This window comes from Nerophis ophidion, linkage group LG13 (genome assembly GCF_033978795.1).
Source record: "Nerophis ophidion isolate RoL-2023_Sa linkage group LG13, RoL_Noph_v1.0, whole genome shotgun sequence".
Classification (NCBI taxonomy): Eukaryota; Metazoa; Chordata; class Actinopteri; order Syngnathiformes; family Syngnathidae; genus Nerophis; species Nerophis ophidion.
The window spans coordinates 40881192-40906107 of NC_084623.1; the positions used below are offsets into that span (position 1 = coordinate 40881192).

At 39.3% G+C, this 24916-nt stretch overlaps 1 protein-coding gene and 1 long non-coding RNA gene across 4 annotated transcripts in view; one reads left to right on the forward strand and one right to left on the reverse strand.

The window, feature by feature from the left end:
* pnkp (polynucleotide kinase 3'-phosphatase) overlaps window positions 1–17870 on the forward strand; it is a 25858-nt gene extending 7988 nt beyond the window's left edge. For 2 of the 3 annotated variants that reach the window (XM_061918932.1, XM_061918934.1), the window contains 10 exons: window positions 3602–3673; window positions 3782–3830; window positions 7625–7695; window positions 7958–8050; window positions 12291–12387; window positions 12465–12526; window positions 13842–13951; window positions 16506–16593; window positions 16682–16749; window positions 16823–17870. In XM_061918932.1, coding sequence (XP_061774916.1) covers window positions 3602–3673; window positions 3782–3830; window positions 7625–7695; window positions 7958–8050; window positions 12291–12387; window positions 12465–12526; window positions 13842–13951; window positions 16506–16593; window positions 16682–16749; window positions 16823–16943 — 831 coding nt within the window. In that variant the 3' untranslated portion in view covers window positions 16944–17870. The remainder of the gene's footprint in view (window positions 1–3601; window positions 3674–3781; window positions 3831–7624; window positions 7696–7957; window positions 8051–12290; window positions 12388–12464; window positions 12527–13841; window positions 13952–16505; window positions 16594–16681; window positions 16750–16822) is intronic. The other variant, XM_061918933.1, reaches the window with a different exon arrangement.
* On the reverse strand, window positions 15824–19005 carry LOC133564562 (uncharacterized). Its single transcript, XR_009809301.1, has 3 exons — window positions 17447–19005; window positions 17291–17350; window positions 15824–16887 (listed from the first exon to the last, which is right to left on the reverse strand). It is a non-coding gene; the product is annotated as an uncharacterized LOC133564562 (long non-coding RNA).
* Between the last annotated feature and the right edge of the window lie 5911 nt (window positions 19006–24916).

Consider the following 24916-nt stretch of genomic DNA (forward strand, 5'->3'; position numbering starts at 1 on the left):
TAACACATATAGATGTCTTTCTTTCACAAAGACAAGAATATAAGTTGGTGTATTACCTGATTCTGAGGACTTGCATTGATTGGAATCAGACAGTAATGATGATAACGCCCACATTTTCAAATGGAGGAGAAAAAAAGTTGTCCTTTCTGTACAATACCACATGAAAGTGGTTGGTTTTTGGCATCTAATCCATCCAGCTTCCATACACTTTACAAGAAAAACATTGGCGGCAAATTCCGTAGCTTGCTTGATTGACATTCTCGGCACCCGAGGGTCTTGTGAGATGACGCTGGCTGCTGCCAGTTCATTATTATGAAAAAATGACAGAGAGGAAGGCGAGAAACACTTTTTGTTTCAACAGACTCTCGCGCCGTACCTTCTGTCAAAACTCTAAAGGCCGACTGCACATTTCCTATCTTCACAATAAAAGCCCTGCTTCATGCTGCCTGCGCTAACTAAATACAGGGCTTTTATTGTGAAGATAGGAAATGTGCAGTCGGCCTTTAGAGTTTTGACAGAAGGTACGGCGCGAGAGTCTGTTGAAATAAAAAGTGTTTCTCGCCTTCCTCTCGGTCATATTTTCATAATAATGATCTTGCAGCAGCCAGCGTCATCTCACAAGACCCTCCGGTACCGTGAATGTCATTTAAGTGACGTCTTGGTGAAGATTGATGATCACTAATTTTTAGGTCTATTTTTTTTAAAAGCCTGGCTGGAGATCGACTGACACACCCCCCGCGGTCGACTGGTAGCTCGCGATCGACGTAATGGGCACCCCTGGTCTAAAATGAGTGAAATGCAAGCATATCAATATAATGGAACCCACTTATTCAGTCCCGTTTCACCATTTTATTTTTATAATTATTATTCATAAATAGAAAGGACTATCTGAAGTTGACGTAAACATACATGCACGACCCCTTTTCCTCATCATTAAGTCTGAGACCCAAGTTGGTTTATTCAGGGAATCTTTGCAAAAACGTGGAAGTCCGTTTTTTAAAGCCCCTAAGAACTTTTGGTTTTGGTTGATTTTGGCTGCGCCAGTAGACCAATGTGGTAGTGTTTTGCCAGAAGGAAGACTAGATTTCCTATGAGGACTAGCGCATATAGTGTCAAACTGACATGATGTCCGTTGTAATAAACAAATATTATTTCTTTAATGACTGTGCTGATGTTAAATAGCAGATACTATCAAGAAATAATCTTGGATTGCAAGCATGATGTTACTACTAAGAATGTATCGGGGCGGATGCAGGTCCGAAGCAAAGGAAGACCGGCGGAAGAGTTTTTTTTCGAAGGAAGTAGTGTGGTGGCCATTTATTGTTACCACACAAATTTTTGATAGCTAACATTAGCAGTACCATTTTGATTTGAGCATCGAAAAGTATTTACTAGTTTATCAGGAACAGAGCAAAGATAACATTGGCCGAAAATCCCTCCTCATTGCTCACGCCAGCAAGTGATAGCTGAGGCAATGTTGATCCTGACTGTCCTTTTATTTGGGTAAGCTCTGTTTTTCTTTTTGCTTTGTCTCCTCAGACAAAACTTTTTGTTTGTTTAGTTGTTTTACAGCTTCGGCCATGATAGCATTAATTGCATGTAGGCGTTCTTTTTGTTTTTCTTTAGTTTTCTGGCAACACGTAGGCGTTTGCACTGACTTCCCTCTTTTTAAAGAATGGGGAATGGGGGGAAAAACGTATGCTGTAAAGAAAGTCAGCACATTTGTAGTTTTTTTGCACGGCAGGGTTCCTGCCACCCTCCTCAAGGTTGCTAAGTGCAAGGAAAAAAGATATAGACCCCCTTAGGCCATGACAGAGGTTTTTTTTCAACTAGTTATAAGTCACTGTATCATCCCAAAAGTTATGAAAATATTTTATGAAGGTTGAAAAGTTACCTAATGCTGCTTTAAACAGTCATTTTGGCATCAAAATATCAGTAGTGTTTTTTATGAAATATCAAAGATAAAATTCGATGTAGAAAAAAATGGTGGTATTTTGGTTATTCTACAAATTTTAGTAAGCCCCGGCCGGAAATGTTAAGATCTTGCTCTTAGCTTACCAAAAGTGAACTAGGAGCAAGCAAGGTTGCAGGCTAAGCGCAATAGGACAAACATGGCGTATATGCTATGTACACAGTTTTCAACATCTCGCCTCAGCAGCATCTGGTCCGTGACTTCCATTGTGTTTATCGCGTCATTTGTGGCTTAAAGTTGTGCTCTGTATTATTGTCTTGTGGCGTTTTTATTTTTGTGGCTTCTGCAATCGTACTGTAGCTGAAAGTTGTTGTTGTGGCGTTATATTGTCTTGTGGTGTTTGCATTTGCTGTGACCTTTCTCAGACACCGTAGGTATTTGCCATTCTTGTTTCGATGACTGAGGCGCCACAGATGGTCAGACCGACTTGAGTAATGTTTAACGTCCTTATCAATAAAAGTGGCTGCAGGCTTTTTGTAAACAAAGGACAAACATGGGAGATGTTAACTGTAAGTGCAGTTCCCATTGACCTAAGTCTAAAAGCATTATACTTTTGTGTTAAATAAATGCTTTGCAGGTAGTCTAAATAATTGTGCTTTCAAATAAACTTTTAAAAGGCCTCATCATTTATACTTTTAGTCGACTAAGTTTACTGTAATTTTAGCTAACTAAAGTGTGATGTAATTTTGTAGACTTAAACTAAATCAGTTTAGATTAATGAAATTTGACTAAAACTCAAATACATTGTCGTCAAAAGACAAACTAAATTCAAAACTGCTGACGGCGTAGGGCAGTGGGGGAGTGGCCGTGCGCAACCCGAGGGTCCCTGGTTCAAGCCCCACCTAGTACCAACCTCGTCACGCCTGTTGTGTCCTGAGCAAGGCACTTCACCCTTGCTCCTGATGGGTGCTGTTTAGCGCCTTGCATGGCAGCTCCCTCCATCAGTGTGTGAATGTGTGTGTGAAAGGGTAAATGTGGAAGTAGTGTCAAAGCGCTTTGAGTACCTTGAAAGTAGAAAAGCGCTATTCGAGTACTACCCATTTATCATTTATTTATAAAAATTATTGCCGGTTAGCAAAAATAATTGTTTTTTTAAAATTCCAAACAGTTTTGCAGAAAGGAATGTAAAATGTGTAATTCTTGTCAAAGAGCTGCATATTAAACAGGAATTGTAAAACTTTTGCCTTATTTGGCGCTATAAGATCCAAATAATCCCATACTTTTGGAAAGTTTTCCTATTTTTCTTCTTGTTTTTTTGTGTAATGTTTATCCGTATCTGTAGAATGGGTCGTTAGTCAGTAAAAAAAGAAGCTACGGGCCGCAAATGGCTTCCACGACACCGTTTGAACACCCTGATCTAAGCAATGGTTGACAATCGACTGTTGCTTTCAGTCAGCCAGTTCGAGGGCTGCCAAGATAAATAGGTTGTAGCTTGCGAAGGTGTAGAATTGTACTACCTCATATGTCATACTTATTGGTTTTTTAGAATGAATATACATCATATATACATTTTGTTACATTGTTTTTACAAATAAGTGTAAATAAAGGTTTACACATTTCCTATTTATTATGCCGACTAGTAAAATGTCATCCGAGTGTACACAAAGATGATTCTTGTCTGTCACTAAGGTGTTTATAGCAGCTGGACCCGGAATCTACAGGAAACCAACGATGGGAATGTGGAATCACTTGTGTGAAAAGGTAAATGCTAATACTCCTTTTTTTAAAAAAAACAGTCTTTGTAATTATTGGAGCAGATTATCAAATATGTATTGTTACAACTCATCTGTGTGTTTGGTTCCTTGACAGGCCAATGATGGTGTTCCTGTTGACAACACTCAGAGTTTTTATGTTGGAGGTAAGCCAGCTTGGATGTGAAACGTTCAATCCTTTGTTTCCAATGTATTATCGTTTACATTCTTGATGTATTTTACCCTCAAAATTACTCCATGTTGGTTAGTTTCTTACTTTAATTTCTTTAATTTGTGTTATTGTTGCATCATGCCATGACAACCACATACATATCATCCAACCCAGGTCTCAGAGTGCTGGGCACCGTCACAAGGGATGTCCCAATCCAATATTCATTTCGGATATTGGTTTGATATCAGCAAAAAAAACAAGTATCAGATGACAGTGTCTTATATCTGAAACCTCCAATATAAGCTAGTCCTGCAGCATATTTACTTGTGCAAATCTGAAAAGCCAGTTAATTGCTAAATGATCTCCAATTAGCACACAAAGTGGCTCTTTCCTTGTGTTGTCTTCAAAGAAATTAACAAAAGGTAAACATTAGGGGTGTGGGAAAAAATCGATTCGAATACGAATCGCGATTCTCACGTTGCGCTATTGCACGTTGCGGTTTAGCTCGGTTGGTAGAGTGGCCGTGCCAGCAACTTGAGGGTTGCAGATTCGATTCCCGCTTCCGCCATCCTAGTCACTGCCGTTGTGTCCTTGGGCAAGACACTTTACCCACCTGCTCCCAGTGCCACCCAAACTGGTTTAAATGTAATTTAGATATTGGGTTTCACTATATAAAGCGCTTTGAGTCACTAGAGAAAAGCGCTATATAAATATAATTCACTTCACTTTATTTTTTATTTTTGTAATCAATCCACAAACCAATACACAGCAATACCATAACAACGCAATCCAATTCCAAAACCAAACCTGACCCAGCAACACTCAGAACTGCAATAAACAGCAATTGAGGAGACACAAACACGACACAGAACAAACCAAAAGTAGTGAAACAAAAATGAATATTATCAACAACAGTATCAATATTAGTTATAATTTCAGCATAGCAGTGATTAAAAATCCCTCATTGACATTATCATTAGACAATTATAAAAAAAAATAAAAATAGAACAATAGTGTCACAATGGCTTACACTTGCATCACATATCATAAGCTTGACAACACACTGTGTCCAATGTTTTTACAAAAATGAAATAAGTCATGTTTTTGGTTCGTTTGAGAGTCCAAACAAATTTACATTATTGCAATCAGTTGATAAAACATTGTCCTTTTCTAATAAAAATAGGTATTTAAAAAAAATCTACTAGTCTGTTAGCATGTCAGCAGACTGGGGTAGATTCTGCTGAAATCCTATGTATTGAATGAATACAGAATCGTTTTGAATCGGAAAAATATCGTTTTTGATACGAGAATCGCGTTTAATCGAAAAAATCGATATATTATCGAATCGCGACCCCAAGAATCGATATTGAATCAAATCGTGGGACACCAAAAGATTTGCAGCCCTAGTAAACATGGTAGGCTATATAGGCTGTTAGAAGATAGCAGCTACACAACGGGTAAGCACACCATGGCACACAAGCTAGACATCTGTATTAAGCAATGTTCCCTCTAAGGTGTGCGCCTGCGGGATTGTACACTGCTCACGCACACACAACAAATCTATGCCCTGCACAAAGTAAACACATAATTTATTTTGTACGATTTTGCAACGCAACTCTGTGAGTGACATGGGACAACAAGCTGTCACAGCAGATAAAACAATGTTCGTCAACACTGTTCAATTATTGTAACGTCTTTTGAGATTCTGTAAAGAGGACATGAGGTCCATCGATCACTTTATGGAGTAAAACTGTTTATAACCACACCAAAAAACATTAGCAAAAAACTACTATCCAGTAAAACTGGTCATTTTCACAACTCCAACACCACACAGAAACTGTATATTCCAGGTCGTTAAACTCTGATGCGGCTCACATGTGGCCAATTAATGTTTTTAACAGCGTGTTAATGCATGAGTGCTGCATTTTTCTAGTTAGTTTTAAGCTAGGAGTGCAACAGAGTTTAGATAGGTAAATGCTTGTAACTCTATTAAGGTGAAACAAATACTGTACACCCACTCTTCCCAATCAGATGCGTAATTATACAACTGTCATTTATTAAGAGTGTTATTTTATGGATATTAATCATGAAATGTTGTTACTAGATTACAGAAATGCTAATAATAACTTTAATGATACATTTGTTACAGGAATGTACATTTTATCCCATGCTTGTGCTTCAGCACACTCTCATTGGGCAAAATGGGAATGTGTTAAGGGGAACTCAATGTGATCTCTGAAAGTGGTACACATCATTTTCAAACACAGGACTCCCACCCAGACACACTATACTAGTACATAGCTCATGAAAACCAAAATGTTTTTGATATTTTCAATTTAAAGGCCTACTGAAATGAGATTTTCTTATTTAAATGGGAATAGCAGGTCCATTCTATGTTTCATACTTGATCATTTTGCGATATTGCCATATTTTTGCTGAAAGGATTTAGTAGAGAACATCGACGATAAAGTTTGCAACTTTTGGTCGCTAATAGAAAAGCCCTGGCTTTACTGGAAGTATGTGCGTGTGATGTCACGAGTTGCAGGGCTCCACACATATTCACATTGTTTATAATGGGAGCCACCAGCAGTAAGAGCAATTCGGACCGAGAAAGCGACAATTTCCCCATTAATTTGAGCGAGGATGAAAGATTTGTGAATTAGGATATTGATAGTGAAGGACTAGAAAAAGAAAAAAAAAAAGCGACTTCTCCGGGCAGCGGCAGTGTGAGCGTTTCAGATGTAATTAGACACATTTACTAGGATAATTCTGGAAGATCCCTTATCTGCTTATTGTTTTAATAGTGTTTTAGTGAGATTTTAAAGATTGGAAAAGATTGTAAAGACATACCTTGAGGTCGGATGGCTGCAGTGAACACGCAGCCTCTCAGAGAGAAGCCGAGGAGCCAAACTCACAGCTGCCTTTTTTGACAGCTGCAGGAGGAAGTCCCATCATCCACTGATTTCTCCGGTAAGACTTAATATCACAATTTTCCCATCCAAAGACATGCTGGTTGATGTAGAGAAAACATGTTCGCTTGACCGCTCTGCTTCACAACAAACAAAGAAACACCGGCTGTGTCTCGGTGCTAAAGGCAGCTGCAATCCACCGCTTTCCACCAACAGCATTGTTCTTTATAGTCTCCATTATTAAATGAACAAATTGCAAAAGATTCAGCAACACAGATGTCCAAAATACTGTGTAATTATGCCATTAAAGCCGACGACTTTTAGCCACTAGTGGGGCAGCGCTAATATTTCCTTACAGTCTGTGACGTCACGCGTACGCGTCATCATTCCGCAACGTTTTCAACAAGAAACTGCGCGGGAAATTTAAAATTGCAATTTAGTAAACTAAAAAGGCCTTATTGGCATGTGTTGCAATGTTAATATTTCATCATTGATAAATAAACTATCAGACTGCGTGGTCGGTAGTAGTGGGTTTCAGTAGGCCTTTAAGTGAACCAAATCACTTAAACTATGAAATAGTCTAATGGAAATGACTGCTGTCATTTGATTATAATAAGGGTGTGAGGATTCGTTTGAGCAACAATTCAATTGATATTTGTGGTTGCCTTTTGTTAATAAATGCATATGCACTGATTTGTATTTAGAGCAAACTATACAACTTTAGTCGAAGCACTTCCTCCCTATTGCTAAGTCAATTTAATGAACATTGTTGGAGTCAAATGAGCAGATCATAAGACAACTATGAGAACAGTGCATAAACCACATACACTCCAGTATACACAAAGTATGTACAGTGACATCCTCTAATTTGACCTCAAAGATGCTGCAGGTCGGCCTGAGAACTGGGCACCAGGGAAGAAGAAGAAGGACTTCTCCTGCAGTGACCGACTGGTTAGACCACTTTTTTTGAACGTGTTGGAAAATAAATGTGACTTGCATCTGTTAGTGCTTGCTTGCAAATGACACAGTTCAATCATTAGCTTTAATAATTATGCATTCAGATACAAAGCTAAGTTGTCTATGAAGAAATGGAAGTACGGTACATGACGATATTGAAGCACATTTTGAGTGTATTTTTTTAAAATGAATCCAACTCTAGTTCATTAAATAGGAGAACTGTGTGTTTTAATTTCTGCATCTCTTATTTCTACAGTTTGCGCTGAATTTAGGCTTACAGTTCCACACTCCAGAGGAGTACTTCCTGGGCTGGAAAAGCGCTCCCTACAGCCTGCCACAATTTGACCCAGTGAGTATAAAAACAAGTGAAAATTTCCTGCCATAGTATTCTCAGGGCGTTGAATGGGTCGCAACTTGACTGTTTAGATTGTCCTAGAAGACGTTTAGCCTCTCATCTGAGCAGTTCAGTTCAGTTCAGGCTCACAGATGTTGTTAGGACAGAGGTAGCCTGAGAGCCTGGTGTCAGATCCAAAGTATTTATCCTCTCCAGGATATTGTGGTAAGGAAAAGACTGTTGTTAAGATACAAAGAAGAGGGGCCTCCGCCAGCACAACAACAGTCTTTAGGATAGAATCACCCTTCTTAGCATTCCATTCAATTGTACCAATGGTCAAGGTGGACCTGAGACCAAAAGTGCTATGTCCAGTTATTTGTTAGAGGCTAAAATGTTGAATTTCTTAGGGAGGGTTGAAAGGACAACATCGTATGTGGGGGATCAGGGTGTTTTTTAAACTTTGACATACCGTATTTTTAGGAGTATAAGTCGCACCTGCCGAAGATGCATAATAAAGAAGAAAAAAAAACATATGTAAGTCGCACTGGAGTATAAGTCGCATTTTTTGGGGAAATTTATTTGATAAAACCCAACACCAAGAATATACATTTGAAAGGCAATTTAAAATAAATAAAGAATAGTGAACAACAGGCTGAATAAGTATACGTTACACGACGCATAAATAACCAACTGAGAAGGTGCCTGGTATTTTAACGTAACATATTATGGTAAGAGTCATTCAAATAACTACAACATATAGAACATGCTATACGTTCACCAAACAATCTGTCACTCCTAATTGCTAAATCCTATGAAATCTTATAGATCTAGTCTCTTACGTGAATGAGCTAAATAATGTTATTTGACATTTTACGGTAATGTGTTAATAATTTCACACATAAGTCGCTCCTGAGTATAAGTCGCACCCCCGGCCAAACTATGAAAAAAATTGAGACTTATAGTCCGAAATATAAGGTAGATCTCCTCCCTCACCCCACTTTTCAAACTATCCGGTTTCCTGTCTACAATAGGCACTTTTTTGTCCTCAGAAGAGGGTTGTGTTTTATTTGCAGAAAGAGAACTAAAGAGTGTGCTTCCATCCTAATGAGTGTTGTTGTGCTGGCATAGGTCCCTCTTCTTTGGATCTTATCAGCTGCTATTTCACACCAAAATAGAGCAAAAACATTCTTGTCGGGGCATGCCCCTGCCGGTAGAGGATAAATATTTTTGATCTGACTCTAGGCCCTTGGACTACATCTGTTTGATATAAATATGTGAGCATGAACTGATGAAGCCTGCTCATGAGAGGGAAAATGTCTTCTAAGACAATCTGAACAGTCCAGTTGCGATTGATTCAATGCCCTGAGAGTGTATTATGTATTGTAGTAAATTTTGTTTTTTCTGGGCTATCAGCGGAAAAAAATGGCAACAATCACCAGATGTATTGTTATACTGTATTGTCCAAACTGTCTTGATCCGGGGGTCTTTAACGTTTTCAGAGCAAGGACCTCCAAACTGAAGTATAGATGGAGTGGGGACTCCTATTTTTATATGTTCTGTATACAATTAGGTTTGAAAATTACGAACTGTTCCTAAAAGTACCTTGTTATTGTGTAATATTCAGGTGGTCTTTGAGTTATGAACGAGTACTGTTCGGTCGGCAACCCAAAATGTTGAAAGAGCCATTTTGGACCAAAAATACAAAAACAAATCCGTCTGGAGCCGCAAAAAAATGAAAGCCATATTACATACATATAGTGTGTCATGAGATATAAATTGAATTAAGAGGACTTTGAGACATTTGTGATTTAGGGCTATATAAATAAACATTGATTGATTGACTTAAAGGAAACCAAATGAGCTCAAATATACCTGATACCTATACATGATGCAATATGTACATACGGCTAGCCTAAATAGCATGTTGGGATCCATTAGCTTACAGTCATGCAGTGACCAAATATGTCTGATTAGCACTCCACACAACTCAGTAACATCAACAAAACTCACCTTTGTGCATTCATGCACAACGTTAAAAGTTCGGTATACAAAATGAGACAGAAAAAGAAGTGGCATTAAACACGTCTTAGAAAAGTCAGAGAAAGTTATACATGTAAACAAACTACGGTGAGTTCAAGGACCGCCAAAATTAGTAGGACAAAATGTCGCTCGCCAAATACTCGAATCAGTGAAGCATGTTTAATAAGAACAGTGTGCTTTATAACAGTTAGGGAGGTTTGTGTCATGTTTGTCCTCCTATAGAAACCATATTAAAACAAAAAATATGATTTTTTTCCCCATCTTTTTCCATTTTTCATACATTTTTGAAAAAGCTTCAGAGAGCCACTAGGGCGGCGCTAAAGAGCAGCATGCGGCTCCAGAGGCGCAGGTTGCCGACCCCCGTCCTAGACAGTGATGTAAGCCAAGTTTTATAATTAAAGTCAGATCTGACAAAATAAGAAAAAAAAACCCTCATGTGACATTTATCAATAGCCAACTTTTTCTCGCTCACAGTCACATCATCACATTACATTCACCAAGCGCTCCAAAGCCTACCATGTGAACTTCACAATAAAAGAACTGTGCGCTACATCCTGCCTGACATCCTGTATTAAACTAGTGATAGTATTAAAATTGAGTATATAAGACAAACAGATACAATAATGACTCAGTCGAGCACAGAACTCCACCAAGTCCTATCTCTCAATAGTAAAGGTTCCCTGAATCCAGATGATGATCCGGATTAGGCCCAAAATTTAATGACTCTTCTCTTTACCCATTTCTGGCATTTCCTGAAAGGTGGATAAAATCCAGCAATAACTTTTTGAGCTAGCTATAGCAAAATGAAAGAAACGGCCTCTTGTCAGTCACCCACCGTATTTGTATCCGTGGGTGGAGGCGGGGCTGTTAGGATACACAGTAGATAAAGCTTGTGTGGCTCGGTTGGGAGAGCAGCCGTGACAGCAATGTGAGGGTTCCAGGTTCGATCCCAGCCTCTGCCATCCTAGTCACTGCCGTTGTGTCCTTGGGCAAGACACCTTACCCACCTTCTCCCAGAGCCACCCACACTGGTTTGAATATAGCTTTAAGATGGGTTTCACTATGTAAAACATTTGAGTCTCTAGAGAAAAGCACTGTAAAAATACAATTCACTATACGTCACACTTTTGTGGGGTGGTGTGGCTCGGGTGGTAGAATGGCCGTGCCAGTAACTTCAGGGTTCCAGGTCCGATCCCTGCTTCTGCCACCCTAGTCACAGCTGTTGTGTCTTTGAGCAAGCCACTTTACCTGTCTGCTCCCAGTGGCACCCACTCTGGCTTAAATGTAGCTTAAAATATACATAATGGGTTTCACAATGTAAAACACTCGAAGACTCTAGAGAAAAGCGCTATATAAATATATTTTACTTCACATAAAATGTAAGGACTTGTTCCTTATCCCACTTCTGACACTTCCTGGAAGGTAGATGAAAATCTGCCTGTAACTTTTTGAGGTATTAATAGCCGAATGAAATAAATGCACTGAAACTTTGTCTATCTGCCTTTCAGGTTTCATGCAAATCTGCCCATAACTTGTTGAGTTATTTATAACGAACTGACAGCCAAACTAATGGCAGAGATAGGTCCTTGAGTGTGTGCGTGCGTTTATATATAATACACACACATACATGTATATATATATATATATATATATATATATGTGTATATATATATGTATATATATATATATATATATATATATATATATATATATATATAATTGCATATATGTATATATGTAGATATATATGTATATTTACATACAAGTATGTAAATGTACATGTAATGTGGTTTGCTCAGTGGTCATACCAAAGACTTTAAAAAATATAAATTTTGTCCCAGTATAGCACACAGCATCAAGGGTTGGAATTGGGGGATTAAATCACCAAATGATTCTTGAGTGCGGCCACCGCTGCTACTCACTGCTCCCCTCACCTCTCAGGGGGAACATGGGGATGGGTCAAATGCAGAGAGTAATTTCACCACAGATTGTGTGTGACTATCGTTGGGTCCTAAACTTATTTTTATATACATATATGTATATGTGTATATATATTTAAAAAAAACAATATATATACATATATACATATATAAATAAATAGTCTTATCCTGTAATTTTGCAACCCCAGGCGTCACCCAACCCCTGTTGAAGACTACTGCTCTAGATTTCGAGTTTTTGTTATGATTTATAATGGATTTTTTTTTTTCATTATCAGAGGAAACTTGACTCCACCGCCCAACTGTATGACCCGCCGTCTGCCTCTCTCACCTCCAACCAGACCGAAGTCATCGTGGCAGTGGGCTTCCCCGCATGTATGTGGAATTTCTCCATTTAGACTAACGCCTCCCTTACAGTACCTTCTACCTGACTGCTTCCCTTTTCTCTGCAGCGGGCAAGTCCACATTCTTCCACGCACACATCATCCCCAAGGGTTATGTGTACGTCAACAGGGTGAGTGATGGTCATCGGTGCAGCAGAAATATTGTCATTTGTGTCCATGCATAAATTACCAAAATATGATTTTAATACATTCAGCTATAGCAGGGGTCGGCAACCCGCGGCTCCGGAGCCGCATGCGGCTGTTTGGCCACTCTGATGTGGCTCAGCTGCATAATCGCCGACCCCCTGATTGTTTCGGGGGGTTTCCGGATTTTGGTGCCTCTCCTGGACATCACCTTAACATTCTCCGATTTTCACTCGGACTATAATATTGAGGGCGTGCCGTGATGGCTTTACTTTTAACGTCCTCTACAACATATCATCGCCCGCCTTTACACCATGCTATCTGCGTGCCGGCTGGACGGATGCATCTCGCTGCTTCTATTGTCACATGTACGAGATTGCAAGGCATACTTGGTCAACAGCCATACAGGTTACACTGAAGGTTGTGATATAAACAACTTTAACACTCTTACTAATATGTGCCACACTGTGAACCCACACCAAACAAGAATGACAAACACATTTCGGGAGAACATCCTCACAGTAACACAACATAATTACCCAGAATCCCATGCATCCATGACTCTTCCAGGCTATATTATACACCCCGCTAGCACCAACCCCCCAACCCCCTCCGTGCATCAGTTAATGTGGGTGGGGTTAGGAGTGCGGGGGTGTATAATATAGCCTGGAAGAGTCATTGATGCATGGGATTCTGGGTAATTGTTATGTTGCGTTTATGTTGTGTTACTGTGAGGATGTTCTCTCGAAATGTGTCTGTCATTCTTGTTTGGTGTGGGTTCACAGTGTGGCGCATATTAGTAAGAGTGTTAAAGTTGTTTATATCACAACCTTCAGTGTAACCTGTATGGCTGTTGACTATATCCCTTGCAGTCATGTACGTGTATCAGCGGAAACCACATTCATCTTACTGGGCTGGCAAGATGTTAGTATATGTTGTAGAAGGCGTAGAATGGCTTCATAGCACGCCCTTATTATTGTTATCTGGGTGACCATCAGCAGATATTCGCGAGAATGGTTGCGGCTACCATCAGCTTCTTTATTTTGTGAAACGGGTCAAAATGGCTCTTTGAGTGGTAAAAGTTGACGACCCCTGAGCTAGAGGTCCACACAGAGACAAAAGTAGTGAAAATTCTTAGAGTAAATAATTAGGACATACTTGGGCTGACACGGCCAAACCAACTGAAAGCTTCTGGAGCAATTGAGATCAATTGGGATTTGTGACATCTTCACTGAGATTACATTTATTATGATTTTTGCATGAATGAGGTTAGTGATTTTTTTTCCCTGGTGTACTTTTCAGGACACGCTGGGTTCATGGCAGAGTTGTGTGGCCGCATGTGAGCGAGCTCTGAAAGAGGGTCGCAGCGTCGCCGTAGACAACACCAACCCTGACACCGAGTCCCGTAAACGGTAACCAATAACATGTAAATATTGTGTGCGTACGTGACGTACGGGATCTTTCACTTAAATTGGTTTTTTTGCAATACCTTAAAAACAGCAGAGTGCTCCTGTAGTATAGATGATCTTAGTTGGGTTTTTTTTGCAGCGCCCTAAAAATAGCAGAATGCACCTGTAATATAAGAAGGTTTGACATACATTTTTTGGCAGTACCTTAAAAAGGCAGTGCTCCTGTAATACAGAAGATCTTTGACATTTTTTTTTATCTTCCAGAAGTTCTTTCAAAATAAGCAAAGCACTGTCTTTAAAGAATCGTTGAATCATGCTTTTCTTTAAAAATAGCAGAGTGCTTCTGCACATTAGGGCTGCGTAGACAATAGAGTATTTTAAAACCTTGCTAGAAACACACTTATTTTCACAAGCATTCTGTAAATATCACCTGGGTGTTATCTTTTTTTTTACCTCAGTTTTAACTAACGTGTCTTGTTATTTCATTAGATCATTGTTGTATTGCTTTTATTATCTAATTTTCCCTGTGCAGCACTTTGGTCAACTTAGGGTGTTTTAATGTGCCATATAAATAAAGTTTTGACTTGACAGTATGTCTTTGAAAATAGCTAAAGGTTGTTTTTTTTTCAACTGTATTTATTTTGTCATGAAAAAGGGAGTTTTTTGGGGTTGGTGCACTAATTGTAAGTGTATTTTGTGTATTTCACGTAGATTTAATAAAAAATAAAAATAAATAAATAGAATAAAAATTAATAAAAAAATTATTCTGCGGCTTTGTACCAATCGACCCCGGTGGTTGGGGACCACTGCCATAACGGATCTTTGACCATGTTTACATAGTTTTTATGATTGAATTTATAATTACTCACATTAAATATGCAAAAATTAGCCATCTGATGAAGTAAACGTGTGAGGTGAATATGTTATATACAAAAGAGAAAATGAAAATCATTCAAACAGTGCACCTTCAGCACATTCTCTATGCCAGTGGTTCTCAAATGGGGGTACACGCACCCCTGGGGGTACTTGAAAATATGCCAAGGGGTACAAGAGATTTTTTAAAACAATTAAAAAATCCTTTATAAACATATTTATTGAATAATACTTCAACAAAATATGAATGTAAGTTCATAAACTGTGAAAAGAAATGCAACAATGCAATATTCAATGTTGACAGCTAGATTTTTTGTGGACATGTTCCATAAATATTGATGTTAAAGATTTCTTTTTTTGTGAATAAATGTTTAGAATTAAGTTCATGAATCCAGATGGATCTCTATTACAATCCCCAAAGAGGTAATTTTAAGTTGATTACTTCTATGTGTAGAAATCTTTATTTATAATTGAATCACTTGTTTATTTTTCAACAAGTTTTTAGTTATTTTTATATATTTTTTTCCAAATAGTTCAAGAAAGACCACTAAAAATGAGCAATATTTTGCACTGTAATACAATTTAATAAATCAGAAACTGATGACATAGTGCTGTATTTTACTTCTTTATCTGTTTTTTTCAACCAAAAATGCTGTGCTCTGATTAGGGGGTACTTGAATTAAAAAAATGTTCACAGGGTTTACATCACTGAATAAAGGTTGAGAACCACTGATCTAGGGTTTCAACGAAGCTGTGTGTGTTAGCTTTAGCTGTTAGCAGTGGGAGTGTGTTGGCTCTGACGCCAGTTCTTTATAATCTTTTCAGCGGATTGTGTTACCTTTGGTTAATAGATTGAATGTTTCGATGGCTGTCATATCTTGTACAAACGGTGTATTGTATCAATGGCAAGTTTGTTACTTCAGTCATTGAATGTTGTCGCGTATGTTGTCTGCTGTGTCTGCTGTGTACAATTTAATTAATCAGAAACTGATGACACAGTGCTGTATTTTACTTCTTTATATCTTTTTTCCAACCAAAAATTGCTCCGATTAGTGGGTACTTGAATTTAAAAAATGTTCACAGGGGGTACATCACTGAAAAAAGGTTGAGAACCACTACCCTTCACGGTCAAAATCATGTAAACTACAGTTCCCAGAATTCCAAGGTAAAATGGCGGCTAAATTACTAATTGAAGGCACCTGAAAAGGAAGGAGGTTCAGTCACTCATTCACCACACAACTTCCTTCTTCCACCCAATTGTAGCTGAGATAGGCACTAGCGCCCCCCGCGACCCCAAAGGGAATAAGCGGTAGAAATGGATGGATGGATTTCTTTTTTTTCAACCAAAAATAGGTTGCTCTGATTAGGGGGTACTTCAATTAAAAAAAATTTCACGAGGGTACATCACTGAAAAAAGGTTGAGAACCACTGCTCTAAGACTGCACCAGAATCTTGGTACTACTGTTTCTGCCAGCAGAGGGCAGCTCTGAGAGAGAAAGATGAAGTTAATTGAATAATTACAATATTGATTGATAATATGTATTTATAAAAGCCAATGTGTGTCAATATTATTTAGAAAAATAGACGGTAGAAAATGGATGGATGGATGGATGGACACAACACTGTGTATGTTTTGTTACTATATTGGTAACTGATCACCATTTTCTGTCTTTTTCTGTTCCAGTTACTTAGACGTTGCCAAAGCAGCGGGCGTGACCTGCCGCTGTTTCCTCTTCTCCGCCACTATTGAACAAGCCAAACACAACAACAGAGTACGACCCACCTCTCCTGTCCACTCTGGCACTCATTGCATGTGTTCTGCTGACAATGCCGTTTTCTTTAATGCTTTGTCTTCTCCAGTTCCGTGAGATGACGCCGTCCGACAGCAAGCACATGAAGGTCAACGACATGATTTTCCAAAGCTATAAGTGAGTGGCTTTTTCTTCGTTTCTCATGTTCTCATCATGCCTTTGACTTCTTCCTCTCTGTCTCCGTGAACAGGAAACACTTTGTGGCTCCTGCTCTCTCAGAGGGATTCTCTGAGATTCTCAGCATCCACTTTGTTCCTAGTTTTAAAGACAGCCAGTCAGAAAGATTGTTCAGACAGTTCACAGAGGGATAACAGTCGCACATAAATATTCCAAGTAATTGTGCAAGGAAAAGACAGTCAACAAATCATGTCATTGCAGATGTAATGCTAGAAGAGTTGTAAGGTTCCATCCAATCCAGAAGATGGCATTGTGTTGAAAAAAACATTTCACAGTGCTTTTATTGAATAGTCACGTTATTGTGTATGAAGTAAACCAAGTTTATTAATAACCTCCATCTTTTTGAGGGTCACCAATTTTAATGAAAATGATTATAAAACACCCAATTTTACACGCAGGCTTAGGAGCAAACGTGTAAATAAAACACTTTAGAGGTTTAGATCATTAATGGGGATTACAGGGCTTTAACAGGGACCCCTACCTTTCTGTGCCCCCCTGCTTCAGGACTCAGTCCTCTCAGCTGACTCGGCTTTGCTCCACACTGGGAAGGAGTTTCGAAAAAGTTTGGTCAGCATACAACGCAGCAAACCATTAGAAGTGCAGATATTTCTTTTTTTTTTTAATTGGAAATGAATACCTTCATTTTCAAGTCTCTGTGTGGATCATGTTGGTGGATGTCCATTACAGGACCTGCTCACCACTAAAGCTTTACACTTGGACCAATTCTGCAACATTTCCTGGCGGACACATGGAGCGTCTCCTGGTTTCCTAACAGAGGAGCAGCACACCAAAGATGTCTGATCTCAGCCAAGTAGTCGTGGACTCTCCTGACGGCTCAGACATCTACAAGGTGACAGCTGTTGACAGTGATGGGTGATAGTCCAGTTATTTGCTAACATGTGTGAATCATCACAATAAAATGTCACATTAGTCAGGTATCAAAGCAGATTAATCACGCAATTGGTGTAAATTTCGTTTTAAAATATCCCTCTTTGGGACTTTGGATAAAACTTTGTTTTCAGCAAAAAAACATTAAAAATAAATATTTTCTAATTATAAAATTGCATTTGTGTTATTTTTGTTTTATTAAGTACATAGCTGTTTTTAAATGTGTAATTTATGTAAAGGGGACCTATTTTGCAAAACCAACTTTTCTTACCTATTTCTTCCCGTTTTTGTGTATTTGGGATCTCATGAGTCCCGAAAATTTCCAATCTAACCATGTAGGCATGGCGGAGATTTTATAAAATAATCTTGCCTGCCTTCATAATTGCGAATCCAAAAAGCGTTTCAAAATTATCCCCCATTTGATGTCAACAGGGGGGGAAAAAAATCGATCCAACACTTATTTTTTTGTGATAGAGTGATTGGAGCACATACTTCTGTGTCACAAAAAACATTCATGAAGTTTGGTTCTTTTATAAATTTAAAATGTGACCGAATCTGCTGGGTCAAAAGTATATGTACAACAATGTTAATATTTGGTTACATGTCCCTTGGCAAGTTTCACTGCAATAAGGCACTTTTGGCAGCCATCCACAAGCTTCTGGTTGAATTTTTGACCACTCCACTTGACAAAATTGGTGCAGTTCAGCTAAATTTGTTGGTTTTCTGAAATTGACTTGTTTCTTCAGCATTGTCTACACGTTTAAGTCAGAACTTTAGGAATTTTCATTCTAAAACCTTAATTCTAGCCTGATTTAGCCTACTTGAAACTTTTATTAGTAGATTGCACAGTTCAGTACATATTCCGTACAATTGACCACTAAATGGTAACACCCCTATACGTTTTTCAACTTGTGTAAGTCGGGGTCCACGTTAATCAATTTATGGTATGACGTGTTTGGGGTCATTGTCCTGTTAGAACACCCAACTGCGCCCAAGACCCAACTTCCAGGCTGATGATTTTAGGTTGTCCTGAATAATTTGGAGGTAATCCTCCTTTTTTATAGTCCCATTTACTCTCTGTAAAGCACCAGTTCCAATAGCAGCAAAACAGGCCCAGAGTATAAAAGCACCACCACTACCATGCTTGACGGTAGGACTGGTGTTCCTTGGATTAAAGGCCTCACCTTTTCTCCTCCAAACATATTGCTGGTTATTGTGGCCAACAGCTCAATTTTTGTTTCATTGGATATCACATAAACAAAGATAAGACCTTCTGGAGGATTGGAATTCACACCCTTACCATATATGGTCAAGTTTGACTCGAAGAGCTTTGCGCGGGTCTGCCACTATACTTCTACGAAGTCAGTAAGTCCCTTCTTTTTCTCTATTCACTTGTTGTGGGGCAGACTGGCTCATACATGCACATGCATCCTACGCTTTTGCCATTTCTGATATAAAGTAGTGTATAGTTGTAACTTATATCCGTCAGTAAACTCCATATGCAAGCACTAAAAACTACATCCTGAAGAGACTGAAAGCTGCTTGAAGATGGTTTGTAAAACAATTTATGCGAACTGTTGACCGGAGAACCACTACCACATGCTATGTAGACCATAAGAAAGTGTTTTACATGTAAAAAAAAAAAACATAAACAAAAAATAATTTGACCCCTTTTATCAAAAAATACATCTCATACGATTAAATATTTCTAAATTTAATTGAAAAATTGTTACACTTTACGATTTTTTCATTTAATTATTTTACTATTTCATTAATGTGTGTCAGCACTTGGTGATTTTGACAGGTAAAATAACTTCTCAAAGTCAGTGGCGGTGCAAATAAAGCAAGTTCAATTTTTATTTTTTTTAGTTTCAAGCATGGAACTTTGGAAGTCCTTCAAAACATGCCAGCGAAAGAGGATATACGTGTGTGCTTTTTCAGGAGTTAGTGGTAGGTTTTTTAGACCTTTAGCATGTAGAAGCAAGACCTGCTGACTTAGCTTGCAGAGGAATAAATCAAAGTTCCATCCTTCCTTTTTCTACTGCTTGTCCCTTTTGGGGTCGCGGGGAATGCTGGAGCCTATCTCAGCTGCATTGTCGGAGTTATTTCTGCCCTTTTGAGACCCAGGTACCGACCAGTACTCCTTCTATATGATTCAAGATCCACAAACGTGTAGGTGCCGGGTAACCAATCATAGTTCAATAAAATACATTCATGCAACGTATCACAGGTTCACTAATATTAACTCAACGATTATTCGAATTAAATGATAGTGTGCTTTATATATTTAATTCCAATTATAAATTATTTCAAGTTTTATTTATCCCGAATGCCGCTGAGATAGGCTCCAGTGACCCTGAACGGGACAAGCTGTAGAAAAATGGATGGATTATCTAATTGTGTCCATTTGAACCCTCTATAGCATTGCTATCAAACTCTGGCCCGCGGGCAAAATTTGGCCCGCCATGTAATTTAATTTGGCCTTTGAGGCAATATCTAATTAACATTACAGCTGGCCCGCCGTTATTACCCAGCAGCGGTGCCGCTGTAACCAGGGGCGCCGCTAGGGATTATGGGCCCCATGAACAGGACATTTACAGGGCCCCCAACACATAATTTCATCATCATTAGGGGCCTATCTGGGCCCCGTTCCATCATGGGCCCCTAGAATCCGTCTCCTTTACCCCCCCTTTTCGGCGCCCCTGGCTGTAACACCGCAATTTCTCACACTTGCCAATCCTCCCGAAGTTCAGTGCCCCTCCTGAAAATCTCCCGGGGCAAGCGAGCATTCTCCCGATTTTCACCCGGACAACAATATTGAGGGCGTGCCTTAAAGGCACTGCCTTTAGCATTCTCTACAATCTGTCGTCACGTCCGCATTTCCTCCATACAAACAGCGTGCAGGCCCACTCGCATAGTATATGCGGCTATTACACACACATAAGTGAATGCAAGGCATACTTGGTCAACAGCCATACAGGTCACACTGAGGGTGGCCGTATAAACAACTTTAACACTGTTACAAATATGCGCCACACTGTGAACTCACACCAAACAAGAATGACAAACACATTTCGGGAGAACATCTGCACTGTAACATAACATAAACACAACAGAACAAATACCCAGAACACCTTGCAGCACTAAGTCTTTCGGGACGCTACAATATATTTTGATATTTGCCTCAGAAGGCTGCAAATAAAAGAGGCATTAAATTTGTATTAAAATTTTATTGATATGCCATTGATATTTTTTAATTATTATTATTATTATTATTTGAAACTCGATTTTGCATGTCACTATAAAGTTACTTTATGTAAACCTTGCTTGTTCAATGTTCAATGCAAAACTTGTTTGGGTCCCTATTAAAAGGTTAATTTGTTCAACCTTGGCCCGCTGCTTTGTTCAGTTTTAAATTTTGGCCCACTCTGTATTTGAGTTTGACACTCCTGCTCTATAGGCTCTAACTTTCGCCGACGTAAAACCGTTATAAACTGTATCGCCTGCGTTGCACTGTGCTCGTTAGAGGGGTTGTTTGCAACTTGCTCGGTTACATTTTTTAAAGAAGAAATAACAATAAAAAAATCTAACCAATATTTGTCCATCCATTTCCTACCGCTTGTCCCTTTTTGGGTCGCTGGGGCCTATCTCAGCAGCATTTGGGTGGAAGTCACAAATAGAATTTAAACTTGGTGAAACACTTTGGCTTTGATTGGCTGTCATTGTCTGTGTCCTGTACATGTGCGCAGGTCTGCTCACCCACAGGAGAGATCTTCATGTACAAAAGGATTTTTAAAAATTAAATGGCGGCCAAAAGAAAAAAATAGCACCTTTCTGCCGCAGCGTTGATATTTGTTATCTGTATACAGAAGGCTTGAACAAGGAAGAGATCGGGTCTGAAGAGCTGCATACTTGCCAACCTTGAGACCTCCGATTTCGGGAGGTGGGGGGCGTGGTCGGAGGTTGGGCAGAGGCGTGGTTGGGGCGGGGGCGTGGTTAAGAGGGGACGAGCATAATTCACCAACTCGAGTATTTCATATATATATATATATATATATATATATATATAGGGACGGCGTGGCGCAGTGGGAGAGTGGCCGTGCGCGACCCGAGGGTCCCTGGTTCAATCCCCACCTAGTACCATCTTCATCACGTCCGTTGTGTCCTGAGCAAGACACTTCACCCTTGCTCCTGATGGGTGCTGGTTAGCGCCTTGCATGGCAGCTCCCTCCATCAGTGTGTGAATGTGTGTGTGAATGGGTAAATGTGGAAGTAGTGTCAAAGTGCTTTGAGTACCTTGAAGGTAGAAAAGCGCTATACAAGTACAACCCATTTATCATTATTTATTTATATAAATATATATATTTATGAAATACTTTACTTTCAGTTAATTCTAGCTATATATATTTATTTTATTATATATATAAATAAAATAAATAGTTGAATTTCCGACGGCACCTATCAAATACACAGTAATAAAAACACAGTTCTACTAACTGTACTGTGCTTGCTGGTTACTTAAAAAAAACAAAAAAAAACACTTACCTTTCACTATTTGAGTAACCTTTGTTCTGCCGTTTGCGTACTGGCGAGCGATCTCCGAATCCGGGAACGTATCCTTCACGGATTTGTTGTAGACATCCGCAAATGAGAACGGGATGTTGCTTCCAGCTATCAGCATAAGTTACACCATCGGGTCTCCATTTTGCGATGTGGCCCATAATACTGGGTTGTGAACGATGCTGCGCTGCGGATGCTTTGTGCTTCGCTGACCATTCATGGCTGAGTATATCCGTTCGGACACCATGTTCAATGAAGAAGTCTGTTCTACAAAATTTACAGGCAACATACCCCTTCCCCTTCGAACTCTCCTGGATAAACTGAAATTCTTGTTTCCAATCGTTCTAGAACTTGCAAAGGTATTTCTTCATTTTGGTCGTCGACGGTGTAATATATTGGGTTGGAGTCAATAACCAGGCGACGTGATGAGGTTACGTCTCTTTACTGTGGGCTTCAGAGCAGACTCCCTAATGCATGTTCCTTGACTGCACTTAAATGTAGAATATATTTATATTCTATTCTATTCTATGTTTAGTAGATGGCAGTATTGTCCTGTTTAAGAGGTTCACAACATGGCTGGGTCAGGTTCTCATGGAGCTGGAGGGGGCGTGGCCTCCAGCTCCGCCTGAATTTCAAGAGATTTTCAGGAAAAAATTTGTCCCGGGAGGTTTTCGGGAGAGGCGCTGAATTTCGGGAGTTTCACGGAAAATTTGGGAGGGTTGGCAAGTATGCAAGAGCCCAAATCAGTATAGAATGACGCGCTATGGCGACTAATAATGCAGGCGACCTAAGATGACATGTTACATTCAGTCTACGGGGTCGTCTTTCGTCTGCTTCACCCTTTCATTTTGTTCCACTTCAAATGAATGTGGGCAAATCAAAGAGTCAAAAAGTAACAGTCTAAACTGTTCCCATCTTGTTACCACACCTCCTGCCAGCTCGATGTTATGCCTCAGCCTGCAGCGCCCTCTAGTATTCCAACACGGTATGACAAGCACACCTGTCTCCTACAGACTGTAGGTAACATTTTGGTTCTTTATAACAACAGAATATCCATCCATCCATTTTCTACTGCTTATTCCCTTTTGGTGTCGCGGGGGGCGCTGGTGCCTATCTCAGCTAAAATCGGGCAGAAGGCGGGGTAGACCCTGGACAAGTCGCCACCTCATCGCAGGGCCAATAACAGAATAGTTAACTGGAATTTATAAAATATTGTATAGATTTTACTATTTGTACTGTATAATCAATTTGTTTATTTCACCTGGTAGAGTTTTGTTCAGGTTACATAATCCAGAATTGAGGCATAGAAGCCAGTTGGATGTTCTCCACTACACTAATCATTTTCTATTAGAAAAAGCATGTGGCAATAGAAAATATACAGCGAGTAAAATAAAAATGCAACATTTTGAAATATATACAAGGTAAATAAAAAGAAAATACAATGATTTGCAAATCCTTTTCAACCAATATTCAATTGAATAGACTGCAAAGACAAGATACTTAACGTTCGAACTGGAAAACTGTTTTTTGCAAATATTACTCGTTTGGAATTTGATGCCAGCAACATGTTTCAGAAAAGCTGGCACAAGTGGCAAAAAAGACTGAGAACGTTGAGGAATGCTCATCCAACACTTATTTGGAGCATCCCACAGGTGAACAGGCTAAATGGGAACAGGTGGGTGCCATGATTGGGTATAAAAGCAGCTTCCATGAAATGCTCAGTCATTCACAAACAAGGATGGTGCGAGGGTCACCACTGTGACCAAATGCATGAGCAAATTGTCCAACAGTTTAAGAACAACATTTCTCAACGAGCTATTGCAAGGAATTTTGGGATTTCACCATCTATGGTCCGTAATATCAAACGGTTCAGAGAATCTGGAGAAATCACTGCACGTAAGAAGCAAGGCCTAAAACCAACATTGAATGCCTATGACCTTTGATCCGTCAGGCGGTACTGCATCAAAAAGCAACATCAGTGTGTAAAAGATATCACCACATGGGCTCAGGAACACTTCAGAAAACCACTGTCAGTAACTACAGTTTGTCGCTACATCTGTAAGTGCAGGTTAAAACGCTACTGTACAAAGCGAAAGCCATTTATCAACAACACCCAGAAAAGGCTATTGAGCTCATCTAAGATGGACTGAAGCAAAGTGTAAAAGTATTCTGTTGTCTGACAAGTGCACATTTCAAACTAAATGCAGCTCACCAAATTAGCACGCAGTACTTTTTTTTTTTTTAATCCTGTCATGTTTAGACAGGGTTTCCACCAACAAACTTTTTTAAGTGGATCATTACTTTGTGCCTTGCAAATGCAAAAAAAAAACAAAAAAACAAAGGAACTTTTTAGTTCCAGGAACTATAAATATCTATAAACTATAACTATATATAACTTTATATAAACTATAAATATGTTAGACCCGCTCGACATCCATTGCTTTCCTCCTCTCCAAGGTTCTCATAGTCACCATTGTCACCGACGTCCCACTGGGTCATTATTGTCACCGATGTCCCACTGGGTGTGAGTTTTCCTTGCCCTTATGTGGGCCTACCGAGGATGTCCTAGTGGTTTGTGCAGCCCTTTGAGACACTAGTGATTTAGGGCTATATAAGTAAACATTGATTGATTGATAAATGGATGGATACTCCTGGACAA